The sequence below is a fragment of the Cetorhinus maximus genome, chromosome 5, assembly GCF_964194155.1.
Source record: "Cetorhinus maximus chromosome 5, sCetMax3.hap1.1, whole genome shotgun sequence".
Lineage (NCBI taxonomy): Eukaryota > Metazoa > Chordata > Chondrichthyes > Lamniformes > Cetorhinidae > Cetorhinus > Cetorhinus maximus.
In genome coordinates this window covers 165,687,456-165,709,735 of record NC_135883.1, presented here as the reverse complement: position 1 = coordinate 165,709,735, position 22,280 = coordinate 165,687,456, and the positions used below count along the sequence as shown (strand labels likewise).

The 22,280-nt window shown below is 43.4% G+C and overlaps 1 protein-coding gene across 2 annotated transcripts in view; it reads left to right on the top strand.

The window, feature by feature from the left end:
* mia3 (MIA SH3 domain ER export factor 3) overlaps positions 1 to 22,280 on the top strand; it is a 126,960-nt gene that overhangs the window by 34,476 nt on the left and 70,204 nt on the right. For both annotated transcript variants that reach the window (XM_078542772.1, XM_078542771.1), the window contains exons 6-11: positions 4,477 to 4,631; positions 18,940 to 19,071; positions 19,441 to 19,462; positions 20,483 to 20,571; positions 21,672 to 21,749; positions 21,835 to 21,945. In XM_078542772.1, the coding sequence (XP_078398898.1) occupies positions 4,477 to 4,631; positions 18,940 to 19,071; positions 19,441 to 19,462; positions 20,483 to 20,571; positions 21,672 to 21,749; positions 21,835 to 21,945 (587 nt within the window). The remainder of the gene's footprint in view (positions 1 to 4,476; positions 4,632 to 18,939; positions 19,072 to 19,440; positions 19,463 to 20,482; positions 20,572 to 21,671; positions 21,750 to 21,834; positions 21,946 to 22,280) is intronic.

Sequence of the window (22,280 nt, the reverse complement as noted above, 5' to 3'; positions counted from 1 at the left end):
CAATTATCGCCCCATCAATCTATTATTGATCTTCAGCAAAGTAATGGAAGCGGTCATCAACAATGATATCAAGCAGCGCTTGCTTAGCAATAACCTGCTCACTGATGCTCAAATTGGGTTCTGCCAGGGCCACTCAGCTCCTGACCTCAATACAGCCTTGATTCAAACATGAACAAAAGAGCTGAACTCCAGAGGTGAGGTGAGTGACTGCCCTTGACATCAAGGCAGCATTTGACTGAATGTGGCATCAAGGAGCCCCGGTGAAAACTGCAGTCAATGGGAATCAGGGAAAAAACTCCCTGCTGGTTGGAGTGCTACCTAGCACAAAGGAAGATGGTTGTGGTGGTTGGAGGTCAATCATCTCAGTTCCAGGACATCACTGCAGGTGTTCCTCAGGGTAGTGTCCTAGGCTCAACCATCTTCATCTGCTTCATCAATGACCTCCCTTCCTTCCATCATGTTCTGATGTGGGGATGTTTGCTGATGATTGCACAATGTGCACCATTCACGACTCCTTGGACACTGAAGCAATTCATGTCCAAATGTAAAAAGATCTGGACAATATCCAGGCTTGGGCTGACAAGTGGCAAGTTACATTCATGCTACACAAGTGCCAGGTAATGACTGTCTCCAACAATAGAGAATCTAATTATTTGCCCCTTGACTTTCAATGGCATTACCGTTGCCGAATCCCCCACTATCAACATCCTGGGGGTTACTGTTGACCAGAAACAGAACTGAACCAGCCATGTAAATATTGTGGCTACAAGGGCAGGTCAGAGGCTAGGATGAGCAACTAATCTCCTGACTCCCCAAAGCCTGTCCACCATCTACAAGGCACAAGTCAGGAGTGTGATGGAATACTCCCCCCCTTGCTTGGATGAGTGCAGCTCCCACAACACTCAAGAAGCTTGACACCATCCAGGACAAAGTAGCCTGCTTGATTGGCACCCCATCCACAAACGTTCACTCCCACCACCACTGATGCACAGTGGCAACTATGTGTATCATCTACAAGATGCCCTGCAACAATTCACCAAGGCTCCTTCAACAGCACCTTCCAAACCCGCAACCTCTACCATCTAGAAGGACAAGGGCAGCAGACACATGGGAACACCACCACCTGGAAGTTCCCCTCCAAGCCACACACCATCCTGACTTGGAAATATATCGCCGTTCCTTCACTGTCACTGGGTCAAAATCCTGGAACTCCCTCCCTAACTGCACAGTTGGTGTACCTACACCACATGGACTGTAGCAGCTCACCACCACCTTCTCAAGGGCAATTAGGGATGGGCAAGAAATGTTGGCCTAGCCAGTAATGCCCACAACCCATGAATTAAAAAAAGGTCCCCCTCCTTTGCTGTACTGTTCTGATTCCATGATAGGGGTTCATGGATAAGATGAATAATATTAAAAAAAAACTAACCAAGGCTCCTGCAACAGCACCCTTCAAATCTGCACCGTTACCACCTAGAAGGGCAGCAGACACATGGGAATAGCAGCACTTGCAAATTCCCCTCCAAGTTATCCACCATCCTGACTTGGAACTATATTGCCGCTGTTCCTTCACTCTCGTTTGGTCAAAATCCTGGAACTCCCTACCTAACAGCAGTGTAGGAAATGATTCAAGAAGCTGACTCACCTCTACCTTCTCAAAGGGCAATTAGGGTTAGACAACAAATGCGGCCTAGCCAGCGACTCCCACACACCATGAAAGAGTAAAAATACATCAGGTTCATCTCGCTCTTGGAATCCTCCTACTTATGTAATTTCAGCATATCCACCGCCCTGAGTCCAGTGGGGATTCTCCTTTGTCACCACAACACATTCCCTTCATCTCTCCAGTGTTGCTGTGCAAAGATCACCCCCACTTCCAATAGACTCTCATTGAAACAGGTGAACGTGCACAGTTCAAGGAATCCATAGAACCAAAGAGGTCTTAAGGATTGCAGGTTGGCCTTGCATCTGCAAGTCAAAGTTATAATGTATATGGACTTCCAAAGCCTTTTGACAAAGTAACACATAAGAGTTGTTAGCAAAATTTGGAGCTAACAAGGGGCTGTAGCAGAATGGATACCAAGTTAGCTTAGAGATAGAAATTAGAGAGCTGTAGTGAATGGCTGCTTTTTGAACTGGAGGGAGGCGTACAATGCAGTTCCCCAATGTTTTCTACAAGGATCACTGCCGTTTTTGATATATGTTAATGACTGCGATACAGGGCAGAATTTGCAGATGATGAGAAAGTGTGAACAATGAGATAGCTAGAGGACATAGACTGGCTGGTGGAATGAGCCAACACATGGCAGATGAAATTCAATACAGAAAAGTGTGAGCTGATGCACTTTGGTAAGAAAAATGAGAGCTAATATAAGCTAAATTGTACAATTTTAAAAGGAGTGCAGAAACAGTGACTGGGGTGCGGTGGGGTATTTATGCACTAATCTTTGAAAGTGTAGGACAGATTTTAAAAAAGGTAATAAACCATCCGGGAACCTGGGCTTTATAAATAGAAGCACAGTGTACAAAAGCCAGGAAGTTACGCTAAACCTTAATCAAACGCTACTTCACCCTCAACTAGAGTATTTTGCTCAGTTCTTGGCATCACGTTTTAGAAGGACATGAAAGCTTTAGCGAGGGTACGGGAGAAATTTATTAGAATGGTTCCACGGATAGGTGATTACAGTTACATGGGCAGACTGGAGAAACTGGACTTGATTTGTTTAGAGCAGAGAATGGTAAGATGAGATTTGATACAATGTTTAAAATCCATGAAGGGTTTCGATAGAGGAAAATAAAATTTCTCCAATGGCTGAAATATCAATGACTAGATGGCACAGATTTTAAGGTGTTTGGCAAAAGAACCAGATGTGACATGATGAAAAACTCTGTTTTGCAGTGAGTGGTTAAGATTTGGAATTTACTACTTGATAGGGTGGGTGGATACAGATTCAATAGTAACCTTCAAAAGGGAATTGGATAAAGAATTGAAGGAAAATTTGCAGGGATATGAGAATGTGCAGGGAATTGGAACGAATCGGATTGTGTTTCAAAAGATCCAGTGCAGATCCGATGGGTCGAATAAGCTTGACGCCATCCAGGACAAGACATCCACAAACATTCACTCCCTCCACCACTGATGGACAGTAGCAGCAGTGTGTACCATTTGCAAGATGCACTGCAGTAATTCACCAAGCCTCTTTATACAGCACCTTTCAAATGCATGATCGCTACCATCGAGAAGGACAAGGGTAGCAGACACATGGGAACACCACCACCTGGAAGTTCCCCTCCAACCCACACACCACCCTGACTTGAAAATATATCGCTGTCCCTTCACTATCACTGGGTCAAAATCCTGGAACTCCCTCCCTAACAGCACTGTGGGTGTACCTACACCCCATGGACTGCAGCGGTTCCAAGAAGGCAACTCACCATCACCTTCTCAAGGGCAATTAGGGTAATAAATCTTGGGATGTAGGCGTTGCTGGCTAGTCCATGAATGAATTTTTAAAAAAGGTTTCTTTCTTTGCTGTGCTCTTCTATGGTTCCATGATGGGGGTTCATGGATAAGGTGAATTCAGTTTCTCGGGCACAATATGGAGGTGATGACACTGAACTGAGACGAGCAGCATCCCCACAGTGTGGAAGGGAAGGCAGTAGTGAAGTGATATTGTTACTGCACTGGTAATCCGGAAACCCAGGGTAACGCTCTGGGGACCCGGCTTCGGAACCCACCACGGCAGATGATGAAATTTGAATCCAATAAAAAAAAATCTGGAATTAAAAGTCTGATGATGACCGTGAAACCATTGCCAATTGTCAGAAAAACCCATCTGGTTCACTAATATCCTTTAGGAAAGGAAATCTGCTGTCCTTACCTGGTCTGGCCTACATGTGACTCCAGACCCACAGCAATGTGGTTGACTTTTAAACGCCCTCTGAACAAGCGCAGTTAGGGATGGGAATAAATGCTGGCCTAGCCAGTGACACCCACGTCCCGTGAACGAATTAAAAAAAAATCAATGGTCCAGTTACTCCAAACTAATTTCGGGAATGTCTAGTCACAGACCATGGAAAAGCACATGAGGTTGGGGAAAGTGTATAAGTGGGAAAATTTGATTTTTTTAAAAATGAAGCTGCAGCCAGAATCTAGAAATTTTTTGGCCTAACGAGTGAAACGCGTTGAGTTGTTCTTTGGACCTCTTCCTCAACTGATAACTGATGCGAGATCGATAGTTAATTTTAAATCTGAGTTTGATAGATTTTTGTTAGCCACAGATATTAATGGATATTGGGCATAGGTGGGTTTATGGACAGATCTAGGTCACAGATCAACCATTGAATGGCAGAACAGTCTCAAGGGGGCTGAATGGCCGCCCTCTGTTCCATTATTTGAATGAATGCGTGACTATAACATTCACTGTTACTGCTAAATTAATACTTTTACTGTTTTCATTCTGATTGGAACCCCAGAGACCCCTTCCACCCTGGACAACAGTGTGATAATGGACAAAGGTCAGCTGCAGGATGAAGGCTTATTCCTGCCGTGGATTGTCACAGTGCTGGATGCTGTTGTCCTGCTGATCAAGGACAATGTGTGGCCTGTCGCTCAGTCACTCTTGGAGTATGTAAGTTCTTTTGTTCTTTTCTCCAATCAACTTGCTTCTGAGGTACTGTGGTTCCATGGTGCCAGCCACCTTTTGATACTTGGATCAAGTTGGCAGTTCTTAATATTTGAATGTGCATGCTGATGGGCCATACCTGTGGTATTGCATATTCAGGTGCTGACAGGCATGCAGCAGGTCCTTCTGATTTATTTCCCATCCTTGCATGCAGGAAGGTGCCCATTCTCTGTCCCTTCCTATGCTGTGTGACATTGAGACTTGGTGGACCATTGTGGTGTCATTTTGTGACTTGCCACTTGGTGGCTCCACTGTGCCATTCCATATAAAAATGATTGTAAATTAAGAAGTTATTCTCTTGAAGCTTTTTCTATTACAAAATCACAGAATCACAGTGCAGAAAAGGCCCTTCGGCCTATCGAGTCTGCATCGACACATGAGAAACAGCTGACCTACCTACCTAATCCCATTTACCAGCACTTGGCCCAAAGTCTTGAATGTTATGACGTGCCAAGTGCTCATCCAGGTACTTTTTAAAGGATGTGAGGCAACCCATCTCCACCACCCTCCCAGGCAGCGCGTTCTAGACCATCACCACCCTCTGGGTAAAAAAGTTTTTCCTTACAGCCCCCCTAAACCTCCTGCCCCTCACCTTGAACTTGTGTCCCCTCGTAGCTGACCCTTCAACTAAAGGGAACAGCTGCTCCCTATCCACCCTGTCCATGCTCCTCAATCTTGTACATCTCGATCAGGTCAACCCTCAGTCTTCTCTGCTCCAACGAAAACAACCCAAGTCTATCCAACCTCTCTTCATAACTTAAATGTTTCATCCCAGGCAACATCCTGGTGAATTTCCTCTGCACCCCCTCCAGTGCTATCACATCCTTCCTATAATGTGTCGACCAGAACTGCACACAGTACTCCAGCTGTGGCCTCACCAAGGTTCTATACAACTCCATCATGACCTCCCTACTTTTGTAATCTATGCCTCGATTGATAAAGGCAAGTGTCCCATATGCCTTTTTCACCACCCCACTAACATGCACCTCAGCCTTCAGAGATCTATGGACATACACGCCAAGGTCCCTTTGTTCTTCAGAACTTCCTAGTGTCATGCTGTTCACTGAATACTTCATTGTCAAATTACTCCTTCCAAAGTGTATCACCTCACACTTTTCAGGGTTAAATTCCATCTTCCACTTATCTGCCCATTTGACCATCCTGTCTATATCTTCCTGTAGTCCAAGACACTCAACCTCACTGTTAACCACTTGGCCAATCTTTGTGTCATCCACAAACTTCCTAATCCTACCCCCACCACATAGTCATCTATGTCGTTTATATAATAGGGGACCCAGCACAGAGATCCCTGTGGTACACCACTGAACATGGGCTTCCAGTCACTAAAACAGCCTTCTGTCATCACCCTCTGTCTCCTACAATTAAGCCAATTTTGAACCCACCTGTATCCCATGTGCATTTGCCTTCTTTATAAGTCTCCCATGTGGGACCTTGTCAAAGGCTTTGTTGAAATCCATATAAACTATATCAACTGCACCACCCTCATCTACACACCTGGTCACCTCCTCAAAAAATTCAATCAGATTTGTTAGGCATGACCTCTCTCTGACAAAGCTATGCTGACTATCCCTGATCAAACCTTGCCTCTCCAAGTGGAGATAGATTCTCTTCTTCAGAATTTTCTCCAATAGTTTCCCTACCACTGGCATGAGACTCACTGGTCTGTAGTTCCCTGGCTTATCTCTACAACCCTTCTTAAATAGTGGAACCACATTAGCTGTTCTCCAGTCCTCTGGCACCTCCCCCGTGGCCAGAGAAGAATTAAAAATTTGGGCCAGAGCCCCTGCGATCTCCCCCGTTGCCTCCCTCAGCAGTCTGGGACACAAATCATCTGGACCTGGAGATTTGTCCACTTTTAAGCCTGCCATCACCTCCAATACCTTGTCACTCTCTATATCAATTTGCTCAAGAACCTTGCAGTCTCTCTCCCCGAGTTCCATACCGTCATTCTCATTCTCTTGGGTGAAGACAGACGTGAAGTATTAGTTCAACACTCTACCGATGTCCTCTGGTTCAGGTGAAACTTGTGGTGGCTCAGTGGGGATAGGCACAATCTGGTGTGATACTGATTGAGAAAAGTTGATCTCAGCTGTAAATGTAATGGGGTAACAACATTGTTAGCTCATGGGTTTATAGGGAATTAAAATCAACCAGAGTTGCATTGCTGTCCATTGACCCTTTCATGGAAGGTTTATTGATGTCAGATGAGGTCGTGCTGCGATGCCCTCTGTGGTGGAATAACCTACGGACGCTTAATGTCAGTGAAGAGTGGTCGCTTGGAAGGGATGCTGGAGATTTGGGTGGGAGGTGGGGCTAATGCTCATGAAGCCCCACTCAGCATGAGTTGGCTTTCAAAAGAGGAGAGTGAACTGAAGGATGTGTGAAATTTTCAAGGTGAAAAGGATAATTTAAATATATTTTTGAATCAGTGATAAAAACAAACTGCTGGAAATATTCAGCAATCCAGGCAGGCTCTGTGGAAAGAGATGATGACCTTTTACCTGAAAGTTTAACTGTTTCTCTTTCTATAGATGCTGCCTGACTCGCAGAGTATTTCCAGATCTTTAACTATCAAACATCTGCAAGTTTGCTTTCTATTTGAATCACTAGGTTACTTTGAGACTCCATTTTGGAAAAATGTAAGTTTTGGACTGGGAGGCAGTGAACAGTGAGCAGAGGCTGGTCCTCCAAAGCTGCGGGGCGCTGTCGGGGGAGTGGTCCCTTTGGCCGCCGCTCTCTCCGCCGGCGCTGGGTGTGCCGGCGCCGGCGCGCGCATGCGCGCACCCTCGCGCGTTCCGTGTGTTGACGTGTTTTAAACGGCAGTTGTTCGGGCGCCGGCAGCGTCCGTCAATATGATGCTGAGGCCCTGACACCGGCCTGGGCCCCACTCTCCTCTCCTCATCCCCCATCGGACAAAGTTTATTCCCCCCGGGGTCAGCCATGGGCTTGGACCAGGAGTTGCCGCCCCGCCAGCCGCAGCCCCGACCAGCCGTAGCCGCGCCCGGTGCCGCTGCGCTTGCTTACTCGGCGTTGGTGGGCCGGATAGGCCAGGTCAGTGTGTGTGTGTGTGTGTGTGTGAGTGAGAGTGTTAGTTAATATCAGCTCTCCCCCGCCCCTCTGTGTGCTTGGCCGAGGCCCCGCAGGTTCAGGTCTGTCTCCGAGTTGTACAAGGGTGTGTGGCTGGACCCTCGGTACCTTCACCAACATGTAGCATACATAGTCCTTATGTCACTGGGCGAGTAATCCAGAGGCCTCCACACAAGCTTAAATCTCACCACAGCAGCTGGGAAATTCAAATTCGGTTTGACAAACAGATCTGAAACTGTAGCAGTCAGCTTGAAACTACCAGATTTTCGTAAGGGAAACCCCCATCTGGTTCACTGATGTCAAGGGACAAAATCTGCTGACCTTAGCTGGTCTGGCCTCCGTGCGATTCCAGACCCATTGCAGTTCAGTTGACTCTTAAACCATCTAATGAAGTAGCCTAGCTAGCCACTCAATTGTATTAAACTGTTATGGAAGTCATTGTGGGTGTACCCTCGCCACATGGACTGCAGTGGTGCAAGAATATGGCTCCCCACCACCTTCTCCAGGGCAGTTAAGGATGAACAACAAATACTGGCCTTGCCAGTGACATCACACCTGGTGAACAAATTTTAAAAAGTAAATTAATTCCTAGTACTACTATGCATATGATTATCATAGGTAACATTGTAAGCATAATGTTTATATAGCCATTTTGTATGTAATATAGCTTAGGTAACTTTATACGTGTGATGTACGTGTGCGCAAGAAAATAGCCATGGTAATACTTTCTATAAATGCAAAGCACTTACATTGGCTGCTGATCCAGCAACTCTCTATTTTATAACTCTCATCTTTGTCTTCCAATCCCACACTGTCCCCACCCCTTGCTATCTCTGACCTCCTACAATCCTCCAAGAACTCTCTGTTCCTCTAACTCTGGCTTCTTGAGCATCCCCTTCTTCCTTCATCCCACTTTTGGCAGCTGTTCCATTAGCTCTCTAGGACCTAAGGCCTAGAATTGCTTCCCTAAACCCCTCTGCCTTGAGGAACCTGTTTAAAACATACTCTTTGACCAAACAGTTGACCACCTGCCCTAATTTCCCCTCCTTTGGCTTGGTGTCAGTTTTTATGATTACACTTTTGTGAATTGCCTTGCGATGTTTTATGTTTAAGATGTTATGCACAAATTATGTTAATATGGCCAAGATGGGTGCACTTATGATTTTTAACATTTGGCTTTATAAATGTGTGCAAGTAATGTCATGTTAATATGTATGTGTGAATGTAATTTTAATCATTTTTGGTTTTTATTTATATATTTGTTCGATTGTGGGTGAAGCTGATAAGGTAAATTTATTGCTAATACCTAGTTACTCTGAAAGTGGTGAATCTTGAGTAGCAATTGTTTGGTAATCGAGTGGCCAGCTTGGTGTCTTGAGAGGGCATCAAATGTCTGCTATGTAGTATGGTGCTAGGATGTGTAGGGTTGGCAGGTTTCTGACCCAGAAAGCATGATCCAGATTGCCCTCGTGGTCTGACAGCTTTTAAGTGTGTGAATATAGTCATATATGTCTGAATTTTATAATTGAGTCTTATCTTTATGTTGATCTCCTGTGACATTATACGCAGGGAGTCAAGGGCAAGTGGCCTTCAGGTGAAGTAGGCTTAGATGAGAAATATTGGGACCAGTGTGCACAAACTTAATTCAATCCCCATTTTCATTTCAAGTGTATTATTCTATCTATAATTGTATATTTCCATTAAGTCCTGTGTTCCTATGTTCAAGGCCGAGTTATATAGGCTCTTGATAGATGAGGAAGTTGAGGGTTATGGAATGCAGAGAGGAAAGTGGAGTTGAGACCACAATCAGATCAGCCATGACCTTATTGAATGGCCTACAGCCCCTAAGTCCTCTGTTCCTAGGAATGTCTGTGCCCTTATTTATGATGGAAGCTACCTATACATAAACTGATCATGCTTCAGCAATACAAATACATAGCTGCTATGTTGCTGGCTTAGTAATTATCCCAACCTGAATAGACATTTTTTTAAAAATCCTGTTCAGAAATCTATTCTAATTTAAATCTTGTTACCATGATCACTTCAGGAGGTTGCAAATATTTTTAAATGCTCTGTCACCTGGCAGTAAACCTTGTAGTTAAACAATTAATATAAATTTAAACCAGTGCCTTAGTTAATTCACAGCCTCTTATCGTTCCATTGGCCTGTTGGCTGATGGTCACATTCAGCTCTGAGCTCTATTTTAAATGTTGCCACTTTGAGATTTTCCCTTTTAAATAAAAGTTGAGAAAGAGTTTTAATCAAACAGCTTTTCTTATCCAAAATCAAAATATTGCGGATGCTGAAAATCTGAAATAGAAACAAATGTTGGAAATACTCACAAGGCCTGGCATCATCTGTGGAGAGAGAACCAGTTAATGTTTCAAATGATTGATCTTTCAACAGGCCTTTTCTTATCCTTCACTTGACTGCCTAGGTCAGCTCTATTGTGCTGATTGTTGTAGTGCATCAAGAAAAAAATCTTCTAGTTTATAGAAGTGACTCAGTTTGAGTTTGATTCAGTAACTGAGCTGCACAAACCAGGGTGACCTCCTCCATCACCCTCTACTCCTCAACCCCCACTTATGGCACCTCCCCATGCCCACGCAGAAGATGCAACACCTGCCCCTTCACTTCCTCTCTCCTCACCGTCCAAGGGCCCAAACACTCCTTTCAAGTGAAGCAGCATTTCACTTGCATTTCCCCTAACTTAGTCTACTGCATTCGTTGCTCCCAATGCGGTCTCCTCTACATTGGAGAGACCAAACGCAAACTGGGCGACCGTTTTGCGGAACACCTGCGGTCTGTCCGCAAGAAAGACCCATACCTCCCTGTCGCTTGCCATTTTAACACTCCACCCTGTTCTCTTGCCCACATGTCTGTCCTTGGCTTGCTGCATTGTTCCAGTGAAGCCCAACGCAAACTGGAGGAACAGCACCTCATCTTCCGACTAGGCACTTTACAGCCTACCGGGCTGAATATTGAATTCAACAACTTTAGATCTTAAACTCCCCCTCCCCCCAACCCCACCCCGTTTCTCCCCCCTCCCTTTTTTTTCAATAATTTATATAGATTCTTCTTTCCCCACCTATTTCCATTATTTTTAAATCTAAAACTAAAACCTTGTTAGCCTTTCCACCCCACCCCCACTAGAGCTGTACTTTGACTATCCTGTCCTCCATTCTTAATTAGCACTTTTCTCAGACAAAACACCTCTTTGACCCTTTTGTCTGTGACATCTTTTGATTATCTGCTCATCTCCACAATCACCACACCCTCAATGTGTCTCTCTCTCTCTCTCTCTCTCTCTCTCTCTCTCCCCCACCCCCCACCTTAAACCAATTTATATTTCTCCCTTCTTCTAACTATGCTTCAGTTCTGCCGAAGGGCCATGAATGCTCGAAACGTTAACTGATTTCTTCTCCGCCGATGCTGCCAGACCTGCTGAGTTTTTCCAGGTAATTCTGTTTTTGTTTTGGGTGACCATTGTCTGTGCTGAGTAAACTGGACTCAGCCAGTAGTACAAAGAACAAAGAAAAGTACAGCACAGGAACAGGCCCTTCGGCCCTCCAAGCCTGCGCCGATCATATTGCCCGTCAACTAAAACATTTTGCACTTCCAGGGTCCGTATCCCTCTATTCCCATCCTATTCATGTATTTGTCAAGCTGCCTCTTAAACACCGCTATCATATCTGCTTCCACCACCTCCTCTGGCAGCGAATTCCAGACATTACCCTTTGCGTGAAAAACCTTGCCCCGCACATCGCCTTTATAGTTTTCTCCTCTCACCTTAAATCTATGTCCCCTCGTAATTGACTCTTCCACCCTGGGAAAAAGCTTCTGACTATCTACTCTGTCCATGCCACTCATAATTTTGTAAACTTCTATCGAGTCGCCCCTCAATCTCCGTCGCTCTAGTGAGAACAATCCGAGTTTCTCCAACCTCTCCTCATAGCTAATAACCTCCAGACCAGTCGGCATCCTGGTAAACCTCCTCTGCACCCTCTCCAACGCCTCCATATCCTTCTGGTAATGTGGCGACCAGAATTGCGCACAATATTCCAAGTGTGGCCTAACCAAGGTTCTATACAGCTGCAGCATGACTTCCCAGCTTTTATACTCAATACCCCTGCCAATGAAGGCAAGCATGCCATATGCCTTCCTGACTACCTTATCCACCTGCGTTGCCACTTTCAGTGACCTGTGGACCTGTACACCCAGATCCCTCTGCCCGTCGATGCACTTAAGAGTTCTGCCATTTACTGTATAATTCCTGCCTGTATTAGACCTTCCAAAATGCATTACCTCGCATTTGTTCGGATTAAATTCCATCTGCCATTTCTCCGCCCAAGTCTCCAACCGATCTATATCCCGTTGTATCCTTTGACAATCCTCTTCACTGTCTGCAACTCCTCCAACCTTGGTGTCGTCTGCAAACTTACTAATTAGCCCAGTTACATTTTCCTCCAAATCATTTATGTATACCACAAACAGCAAAGGTCCCAGCACTGATCCCTGCGGAACTCCACTAGTCACAGCTCTCCATTCAGAAAAGCACCCTTCCACTGCTACCCTCTGTCTTCTATGACCAAGCCAATTCTGTATCCATCTTGCCAGCTCACCTCTGATCCCGTGCAACTTTACCTTCTGTACCAGTCTGCCATGAGGGACCTTGTCAAAGGCCTTACTGAAATCCATGTATATAACATCCACTGCCCTTCCATCGTCGATCATCTTTGTCACTTCCTCGAAAAACTCGATCAAGTTAGTGAGACACGACCTCCCCTTCACAAAACCAAGTATTACAGCTGGATTCGCTGACCGAGTTAGTGGGGGACATCAGCTGGAAGTGCTCCCTCCAAATGCTGTCAAGAGACCTATACTGGAAGTGTGTATATATCCTCATCATTGTTCACCTAGTTGGTATGTTGGTATCAGGTAAGCATGTACAACAACTTGGATTTGTATACCGTTTTTAGCAGTAAAACATAATTTAACACAAACCCAAGACACTTCACAAGGTGTGTTATCAAATAATTTTGATACTGAGCCACACAAGGAGATATTTGGGCACAAGACCCCAAGCTTGGTCAAAAAGAGAGGTGCCAAGGTGCATGTTAAAGCAGGAAGGTGGAGAGATTCGGGGTGGAAGTTCTGCCACTTTGGACCTTGGCTGTTGAAGGCACAGCTGCCATTGGTAGAGTGATTGAAATCAGGGATGCTCAAGAGGCCAGAATTGGAAGAGCACAGATATCTGAGAAGGTTGTAGGGCTGGAAGAGATTACAGAGCTAGGGAGGAGTGAGACCATGGAGGGCTTTGAAAATGAGGATGAGAATTTTAAAATCGAGTTGTTGCTTAACTGGGTATCAACATAGGTCAGTGGTAGATACGAATGTGGATTTTTATCTATTTATGCCTGCACATATTTTCTGTGTATACTATGTGCATCATATTCATACACTTTATATAGGCAATACATTCATAATTAATTTGTATTATGTTTATTTATGTATTTCGCCAGTTCATGCATGTCTGTGCTCTCTATAATATGCAATTGCAGGCTAGTTTGTTTTCCCATTAGACTGGTTTTTTGGCTGGTGTCTTGTGATCAGCCGTCTAGGTAGAAGAGTCTGTAGTAGGACGCACTGTCCTGTTTTGAGCAGGACATGGTATTAATTTGCGTATGTGTGAATTGCATATTGTAAACCAATTAGTATTAATTTAGAAGATACCAGAACCCACAACGTGGCCTAGTAATCCAGAATCTTGGCCTAGTAATCCAGAAGCCTGGCCTAATGCTCTGGGAACAAGACCCTTGTTCATTTTTCCCTTCTACAACTTTATGAATTTTTGGACTGAGTCTTAATTTGAACATCTGATGTTTGGGATTAAGATGAGGTAATAAACTGAATTTACAAATCTGAGCAGTTAGAGTGGAGTGGAATGGGACTTTGTAGCTTAAGTTTCAGCTTTGAAGCTGATAAAGCAAATTTGACTTCCAGTTTCAAAATAGAGAGGCTGGGGTGAACCTTCAATTTTTAAACCCGCAAGCCTTACTTCCACTGTTGGGAAGGTGTTGAAAGTATTTCAAGAAAATCACTATAATCTACTGCATTTTGTTCCTTATCAGATTCCACAAAAGTAATCATGTGCGGGTGGCGTAGTGGTAATGTCACTGGGCTAGTACTGTAATCTGGAGGCCCAGGCTAATGGACATGAGTTCAAACCACACCAAGGCAGCTGGTGGAATTTAAATTCAATTAATAAAATCTGGATTGAGAGCTAATCCCAGTACTGGTGACCATGAAACTAACATTGTTGTAAAAACCCTCTGGTTCATGCATGTTCTGGATATCTCTGTAGGATTGAATATTCTATATTATGCAACAGTAATGCAGCCCAAATATTCTGAGTTTTTATCTCCTGGTTTACGAATGTCCTCTGAACCTGTTGACCTGGATCACAAGTTTGAAACATGCTCCAAAATAGCATTATTCTATATTTAGTTGAGCCAAGTTCACAATTGGTTGACCTGTCAGTAAGCCAGCTGGTCAGCTGGCAGGAGAATGGTACAGAGCTTGCTAGGTACACCCTTTGGACCTGCTTGTTTAGATCCTGCTTCTGTTAAATGCAAACAATATAATAGCTACATTAAATAAGCTGCTGTGTATTGATCATAATCTCTATATATGTTAATAATGTGTGTGAGAGAGAGATGCTGAACCAGCATTTAGTTATACTCAAGGTTCTTCCTTTTTCTATCTCAATAGTACAGCAGAGAACGTGTGCAACTGCAATTTTACTGGTGTCTGGAATCAGTGTGCTATGTGTACACAGTCTTAATAGGTTTTTATGTGGGAATCCTGCATTACCCTTTATTAATTATTGGGAAAACTGATTCCTCTGGTTTCATTGATATTCACAGGGTTTGTGAATCCATCCAGTGTTAATTGGATTTTACTATGGTGGTTGTGTGACATGTTAACACCATACCCACATCCTGTTTTGTAATTGCAGTGGTGCCTGAGTTTTAATAACATGGGACTATGGGATTTCCAGGATCCTTTCTGTTGTCTGGGGGTTGAGGGTGTTTTCATGCTGATTCCATCCATCTTCCAGTGAAAAATGCAGATTTTGATCTTAGATTTTGTTCCAGTTCTGGAAAAAGGTGCTTGTAGTTAGTTCCAGGGTCTCACTGGAAAATTATACAGCGCAGAGAGCCTGTTCTGGCTCTTGGTAAGAGCTATCCCATTAGTCTTGCTCCCCTGCTCAATGCCCTGCAAATTCTTCCTTTTCAAGTATATATCCTTTTGTAATAAAAACAGAAAATGCTGGAAAAACTCAGCAGGCCTGAAGTGTCATCAGCGGGCTTAAAGCTGTGTGCCTTCAATCTGTTAAAGCTTCTCAAGGAGAAGCTGAGGGGTAATCTGGCGAAAGTGAACTGGTTACAGCTACTTGAAGGGAAGTCAGTGACAGACCAGTGGGAAGCTTTCAAAAGTGAGATTCTATGGCACAGTGTAGACATGTCCCCACAAAGAAAAAGGGCGGTACTGCCAAATCTAGGGTCCCCTGGTCATCTAGAAACATACAAGGTAAGATAAAGCAGAAAAATAAAGCTTATGACAGCCACAAAAAACTTAATACTGTAGAAAACCTAGAGGAGTATAGAAAGTACAGGGGTGAAGTAAAAGACAATTAGGAAAGCAAAGAGAGGATATGAAAAATATTGGCAAGTAAAATTAAAGAAAACCTAAAGATGATTTACCAGTACATTAAGAGCAAGAGAATAACTAAGAAAAGGGTAGGGCTTATCAGATATGCATATGGTAACTTGTGCTCTGATGCTGAAGATGTACGCAGGCTACGCAATGAGTACGATGCCTCTATCCTCACTAAGGAGAGGGATGAAGCAGATATTCTAGTTAAAGAGGAGTGTGAAATATTAGATACAATAAGCACAGTGAGAGAGGATGTGCTGGAGGGACTGATATTCTTAAAGGTGGATTGTATCCCACGCTGTTAAAGGAAGCCAGGGCAGATGCTCTGAGGATCATTTTCCAATCCTCACTAGATACAGGTGAGGTACCAGAGGATTGGTGGTCTGCGACCGTTGTACCATTATTTAAAAAGGGTGCGAGGGATAGACCAAATAATTATAGGCTGGTCAGTCTGACTTCTGTGGTGGGCAAATTATTAGAATCAATTCTGAGACAAAATAAACTGTCACTTGGAAAGGAACGGATTAATCAGGGATAGTCAGCATCGTTTTGTTAAGGGAACGTCGTGTCTTACTAATTTTTTGAGAATGTAACAAGGAGGATTGATGAGGGTAGTGCAGTGGATGTTGTCTACATTAATTTTAGTAAGGTGTTTTACTAGGTCCCACATGACAGACTGGTCAGAAAAGTAAAAACCCATAGGATACAGGGGAATGTGCTGAGTTGGATTCAAAATTGGCTCGGCAACAGGAAACAAAGGGTAGTGGATGATGGATGTTTTTGCGAATGGGAAACAGATTCCAGTGGCGTTCCACAGGGCTCAGTGTTGGGTCCCTTTGCTGTTTGTATATATTAATGATTTGGACTTAAATGTGGGAGGCACGAATGGGAAATTTGCAGATGGCATAAAAATTGGCAGTGTAGTTAATATTGAAAAGGATAGCTGTTGCCTCCAAATGATATCAGTGGCTTGGTTGAATGGACGGAAAAGTGGCAGATGGAATTCAATACGGAGAAGTGTGAGGTAATGCATTTGGGGAGGGCAAACAAAGCAAGGGAAGATTCAATAAATGGGAGGATAATGGGAGGGTTAGAGGAAGTGAGAGACCTTGGTGCGCACGTCCACCGGTCCCTGAAGGTGGCAAGACAGGTGGTAAAGAAAACTTATGGAATGCTTTCCTTAATTGGATGAGGTCTAGAATACAAGAGCAGGGATGTAATTATGAAACTGTACAAAATGCTGGTTGGGCCACAGCTGGAATTTTGTGTACAGTTTTGGTCGCCACATTACAGAAAGGACATAATTGCTCTGGAGAGAGTGCAGAGGAGATTCACAAGAATGTTGCCAGGGCTTGAAAATTGCAGCTATGAGGAAAGATTGGATAGGCTGGGGTTGTTTTCCTTGGAACTGAGGAGGCTGAGGGGTGACCTGATTGAGGTGTACAAGATTCTGAGGGGCCTAGGTAGAGTAGACAGGAATACCCAGTTTCCCCAAGCAGAAAGGTCAATTACCAGAGGGCACAGATTTAAGGTGATTGGTAGAAAGATTAGAGGGGACATGAGAGAAAACATCTTCACCCAGAGGGTGGTAGGTGTTTGGAATTCACTGCCTGGTTTGGTGGTGGAGGCAGAAACCCTGAACTCGTTTAAAAGATACCTGGATCTGCACCGTAAGTGCTGTAACCTGCAGCACTACGGACCTGGTGCTGGAAGGTGGGATTAAAATGGGCAGCTGTTATTTTTATTTTTTTATTTTTGGCAGCACAGACAGGATGGGCTGAATGGCCTTTTTGTGCTGTAACTTTCCTGTGGTTCTATGGAAACATTAACTCTGTTTCTCTCGCCACAGATGCTGCCAGACAGGCTGAGTTTTTTTTGTTTTTATTTCAGATTTCCAGCATCTGCAGTAATTTACTTTTATTTATATCCTTTTGTACTGGAAGCATATTGAAGGCCCAAATCTGTATTTTTTTCTCCCCCCACCCAAAGTCCATAGTTATGCAAGACAATTTATAAGAAGTGTAGTTTATGGGAGATTAGTTTTATTAATGTGCTGTGCAAGGACAAGTTCTTTTTTTCAGGGTCACATTACTGAGTCTGTGTGAATAGCGTTTTAAGAGTTTCAGTTCTTTTTACTGAAGTAGCATGCCATGCTAGGTCTCTGCAAGAAATCTTCAGAGAAGGCACTGTTAAAGTCCCTGTAATTACTGCCCATTGTTTGCTTGAAAAACTAATATTTGGGTGTTTGTCAGTTATGTGTCTTAAGTGAATTTATCATGAAGGAATCTATTCCTGTACATCTGCCACAGGTCTGATGTGTGAATTGCTAGTGCCTTCCACACACACACGACTGCTTCATTCCCTGCCTAGTACTTAGGCTATTTGAGACGGACACTGACTTATCTACTTATACATATATTATACATATGTATTACGTATACTCAACACTCAATGAGTTAGTGATTGAATTGTCAGTAATAGAGTGCGATACTGTGATTTAATTTCTATTTACGTGAGTGCATTTAATTTATGCCTGTTCTATCTAGTGACATCGCAGGTCATTTACTACTTGCTGATTCACCATTTTGTCAACATTTGTTTCAAATGTTACCAAATTTAATTCCAGAAATCCTAATTTTTAAAAAATTCATTCAAGGGATGTGGGCATCGCTGGCTAGGTCAGCATTTATTGCTCATCCCTAAATGCCCTTGAGAAGGTGGTGGTGAGCTGTCTTCTTGAACTGCTGCAGTCCATGTGGTGTAGGTACACCCACAGTGCTGTTAGGGAGGAAGTTCCTAGATTTTGACCCAGCGACAGTGAAGGAACAGCGATATATTTCCAAGTCATTATGGTGAGTGACTTGGAGGGGAACTTGCAGGTGGTGGTGTTCCCATGTATCTGCTGCCCTTGTTCTTCTAGATGGTAGTGGTTGTGAGTTTGGAAGGTGCTGCCTAAGGAGCCTTGGTGAGTTTCTGTAGTGCACCTTGTAGATGGTACACACTGCTGCTACTGTGTGTCGGTGGTGGAAGAAGTGAGTATTTGTGGATGGGGTGCCAAGCATGCGGGCTGCTTTTTACTGGATGGTTCACTAATATCCTTTAGGGAAGGAAATCTGCCATCCTTACCTGGTCTGGCTTACATGTGACTCCAGACCCACAGCAATTTGGTTGACTTTTAACTGTTCCCTGAAATGACTTAGCAAGGTCAGTTCAAAGGCAATTAGGGATGGGCACCAAATGCTGGCCTTGTCAGCGATGCCCATATCCCATGAAAGAATAGAAAAGGAAATGTGTTAGCATGCACCATTAACACTACTGCATGCGCAATAGGGATAGGAGATAAATACATAACACAAAGAATGGACAAAATGAACTCATCCTTTTGTCAGTAAAATCTTTTTTAAAATGTTCTTTTCCTCATGTCTAGCTCGTATCCTCCTTGCCTGAAGAAATGAGGCCAGGTCCTGATTTCCGTGGGGTGCCCTGGGAACCCATCTTGATAACTGCTGTTCTAGGAATCATTACTTTTGTCGTCTTTTTATGGAGAACCTGCCTTTCAGTAAGTAAGATTCATTTACTTTTTCATAAAATCAAATTGCTTTCTTCCCGTGAGCTTAATAATAAAGGAAGGTTACCAGGTGCAGACCGTTAAGAGGTAAAATGTGTATTTTTTGCCTCATCAATGGTACTTTATGCTGTAAAGTTTCAAGCCGCATATGGTGTTTTATGGGGTTGTGGTTGGAGCAGTGGTGGAGGCTGTTTGCTGTTTTGTGGATAAAGCAACCAATGGGACCAGGTTCTGCCTGTAGTATAATTTCCAGACCTTGCATGGCTTAATGAAAAAGGCTGTGGTACCTTGTTACAGCCCTGTTTGTGTTGATATCAGAGTGGTGTATTGTTACTAATTATATTTCAATTTGTTTTTCAGGTGAAAAGCAGAAAATACCAAAGTAAGTTTACATCTACCTCGTACACAGAGTATATCTTAAAATGGCCTTTCTGATCAGCTGCTGAGAATTTTTATTTTCAAAAGTATAGCTTTAATGTCTTCCCTCCCCACGACGAAGGTAGCCTGCACCCGAGTCGATCAGACCAAGAAGGTCCTATGTTTGGCTGCTAGTCTGCGTTGTTGATCGATCTTGGTTGCTGTGATTGACCTTGTGCTCCTGGGATTCTATCAACACCTCTCCGTTATCTTGTCCAAGTTGACATTTGTCATGTGTGAGCAGATTATTCATCCGTGTAAGGTGTTGCAAGTGAACCATCTTGTGGTCACCCACAATGGGTACATTCCAGCAAAGGTCAGGAGTGGGAAATTTAGCTCTGATTTCTTGCCCAGCAATGCTCATGAAATCAGTTGAAACTTCTCAATTGGTTGAGAACTGTTAGATTTAAATTCTGCTGGCCTTTGTGACTCAGTACAGCACAGGATAATGCTTTTATCCGCAATAACATGGAGGAGGATCCTTCAGTTTTGGAGGAAAGCATCTATAGACTCAGACATTTACAGCACAGAAGGAGGCCATTCGGCCCATCGTGTTTGTACCGGTCAACAAAGATCTGACTACATTAACCCAATTTTCCAGCACTTGGCCCATAACCCTGGAGGCTATTGCAACGCAAGTAAATATCTAAATATTTCTTAAATATTACAAGAGTTTCTGACTCAACCACCCTTTCAGGCAGTGAGTTCCAGACTCCCACCATCCTCTGGTTGAAAAAATTTCTCCTCAGCTGCCCTCTTAGCCTTCTACCTCTTACCTTAAATCTATGTCCCCTGGTTAATGACCCCTCTACTAATGGAAACAAGCCTTCCTTTCCACCATATCTGTTCCTCATAATCTTATACACCTCTATCAGGTTTGTGTCATGACTTGACATGTAACATGTTGCTGTACAGATTATTTCAATCTAAGCTGGCTGTGAAAATATTTAAAATTACATTTGTTGAAATCTTTGCCTCTCCCCAGTGACTGAAAAACAGCTATCTGCGAAAATCAAACAGCTTATTCAGGAGAAGACTGAGGTTTTGGAGAAAGTTTCCACTTACGAAAAGAAGGTACAAATCTAATATTTGCTGCTCGGCTTTATTGAAGTTTATGAACGGGAAAATTGTTATGATTGATGTATTGGGTGGCTTCCATTAAAAACAAGTTGCTCACAGCTCATGTTGGCCTCTTGCCTCTTGTTTACCCCTCCAGAGCCAGTGAAGCTTAAAATGTCTGGAGAGTTTCCTTTATTTTTAGAATGCAGGTAAACAGTTCTACTAGGTCAGTGGAAGGAAAATGGAAAAAGAATTGTCCTCCCAAGGCAACATTTTTGTAGAAAACATTTACAAAGAGAGAATTTGCCCTTTATGATTACATAAACTGTGCTGTACATTGTCTTGGGTGGCTGATGGTTTTTGGGTGTTTTGATGTGTTCCTGACCCAAGAGTGATCAGCTCACCACCATTCTTTGTTTGGCTACCAACTGGATTTAGGAGACCACCTTCCCAATAGCTATTATTTTCTTCCTTCAAGAAGGTGGGACAACAAGGATTGTGTGTTTGACACATGTTATATGGTCAGAGAACCCTGTTGTAATCATTGTGATTTGCTATTTCATGTTGAAGAATCAAGGTGAAGGATCAAAACCCACAGGACAGGGCATCAGTGTATGGGGAGGAGATAAATCAAGTTGCAATTAACTGGTGCCCAGCATGGTTTTTAGAAGCTGGAATATTGAAGGGAGTTATAAACTTCCATAGCCCTGGGAAAGAATGAGCTAGATTAGAAATTTGTGATGGACTTTGATTTCAACAATTGAGGATGTAAAGAGGACATAGGACTTTGTACTTGAAGCATAAGAGAAATGAGTGAGGAACGTTCAAAGAAGCGTTGACTATTGTACCATTTAAGTAAAAATAAAAAGTTCTTGATGAAGGAGGAGAGATGTGAAACTGGAGGTAGAAGAGAGAAGGCTGATCAGATCGTAACAACTTCCTTGTGTCCTGTCCAGGAGTGTGGGAGAAGTGTTCAAAGAGGCTCCATAGATTGAGGATCAGTCTGGAATAGACTCGGGCTACACAGTGGCCAGTGTTAATTATTATTAATTGAAGTATGTTTGAAATGTACTCTTTCTTTCTCTCTCCCTCCTCATCATCCCTGACCCCCTTAGTTGGAAGAAGCCAAGACTGTAATTGATGAAGCACAGAATGTGAAATGCACTATGTCTGATGAAACTAAAGAACTTAAGGTGAGAGGGTACTGTGTACCAATGTGTTGATAAATAGTTGACTGAAAGTTTATATTCAAATTTTACAAGTTGTATGTTCCTAAAGGAGGCCTGCAGGGAGCTCGAACAGGTGAACCTTCATTTGGAGACACGTATGAAAAATCTTCAGGCATTGTTAGAGAAAGAGAAGGAGGAGACAGCTAAACAGCAGACCCTGGTAAGTAGTGAGCATTTTTGAAAAGAGAAACTTTTGTTTATTACCCTAATATAGACTTTATAGAATATAGAGGATGGAACAACAACAACATATTTCACTTGCCCAGCTGAGTGGGACTGCTCTCACCTGGTTCCACTCTTATCTATTTAATCGTAGCCAGAGAATCACTTTCAATAACCACCCTTCCTGCCCCTGCCCTGTTACTTCTGGTGTCCTCCACCAGATAGATCCTTGGCCCTCCCCTCCTACTTCTCAGTTCCTTACCTTGACATTAAACAAAGGTATAGCATTAGTTTTCACATGTATGCTGACGCCACTCAGCTCCACCTCAGTAC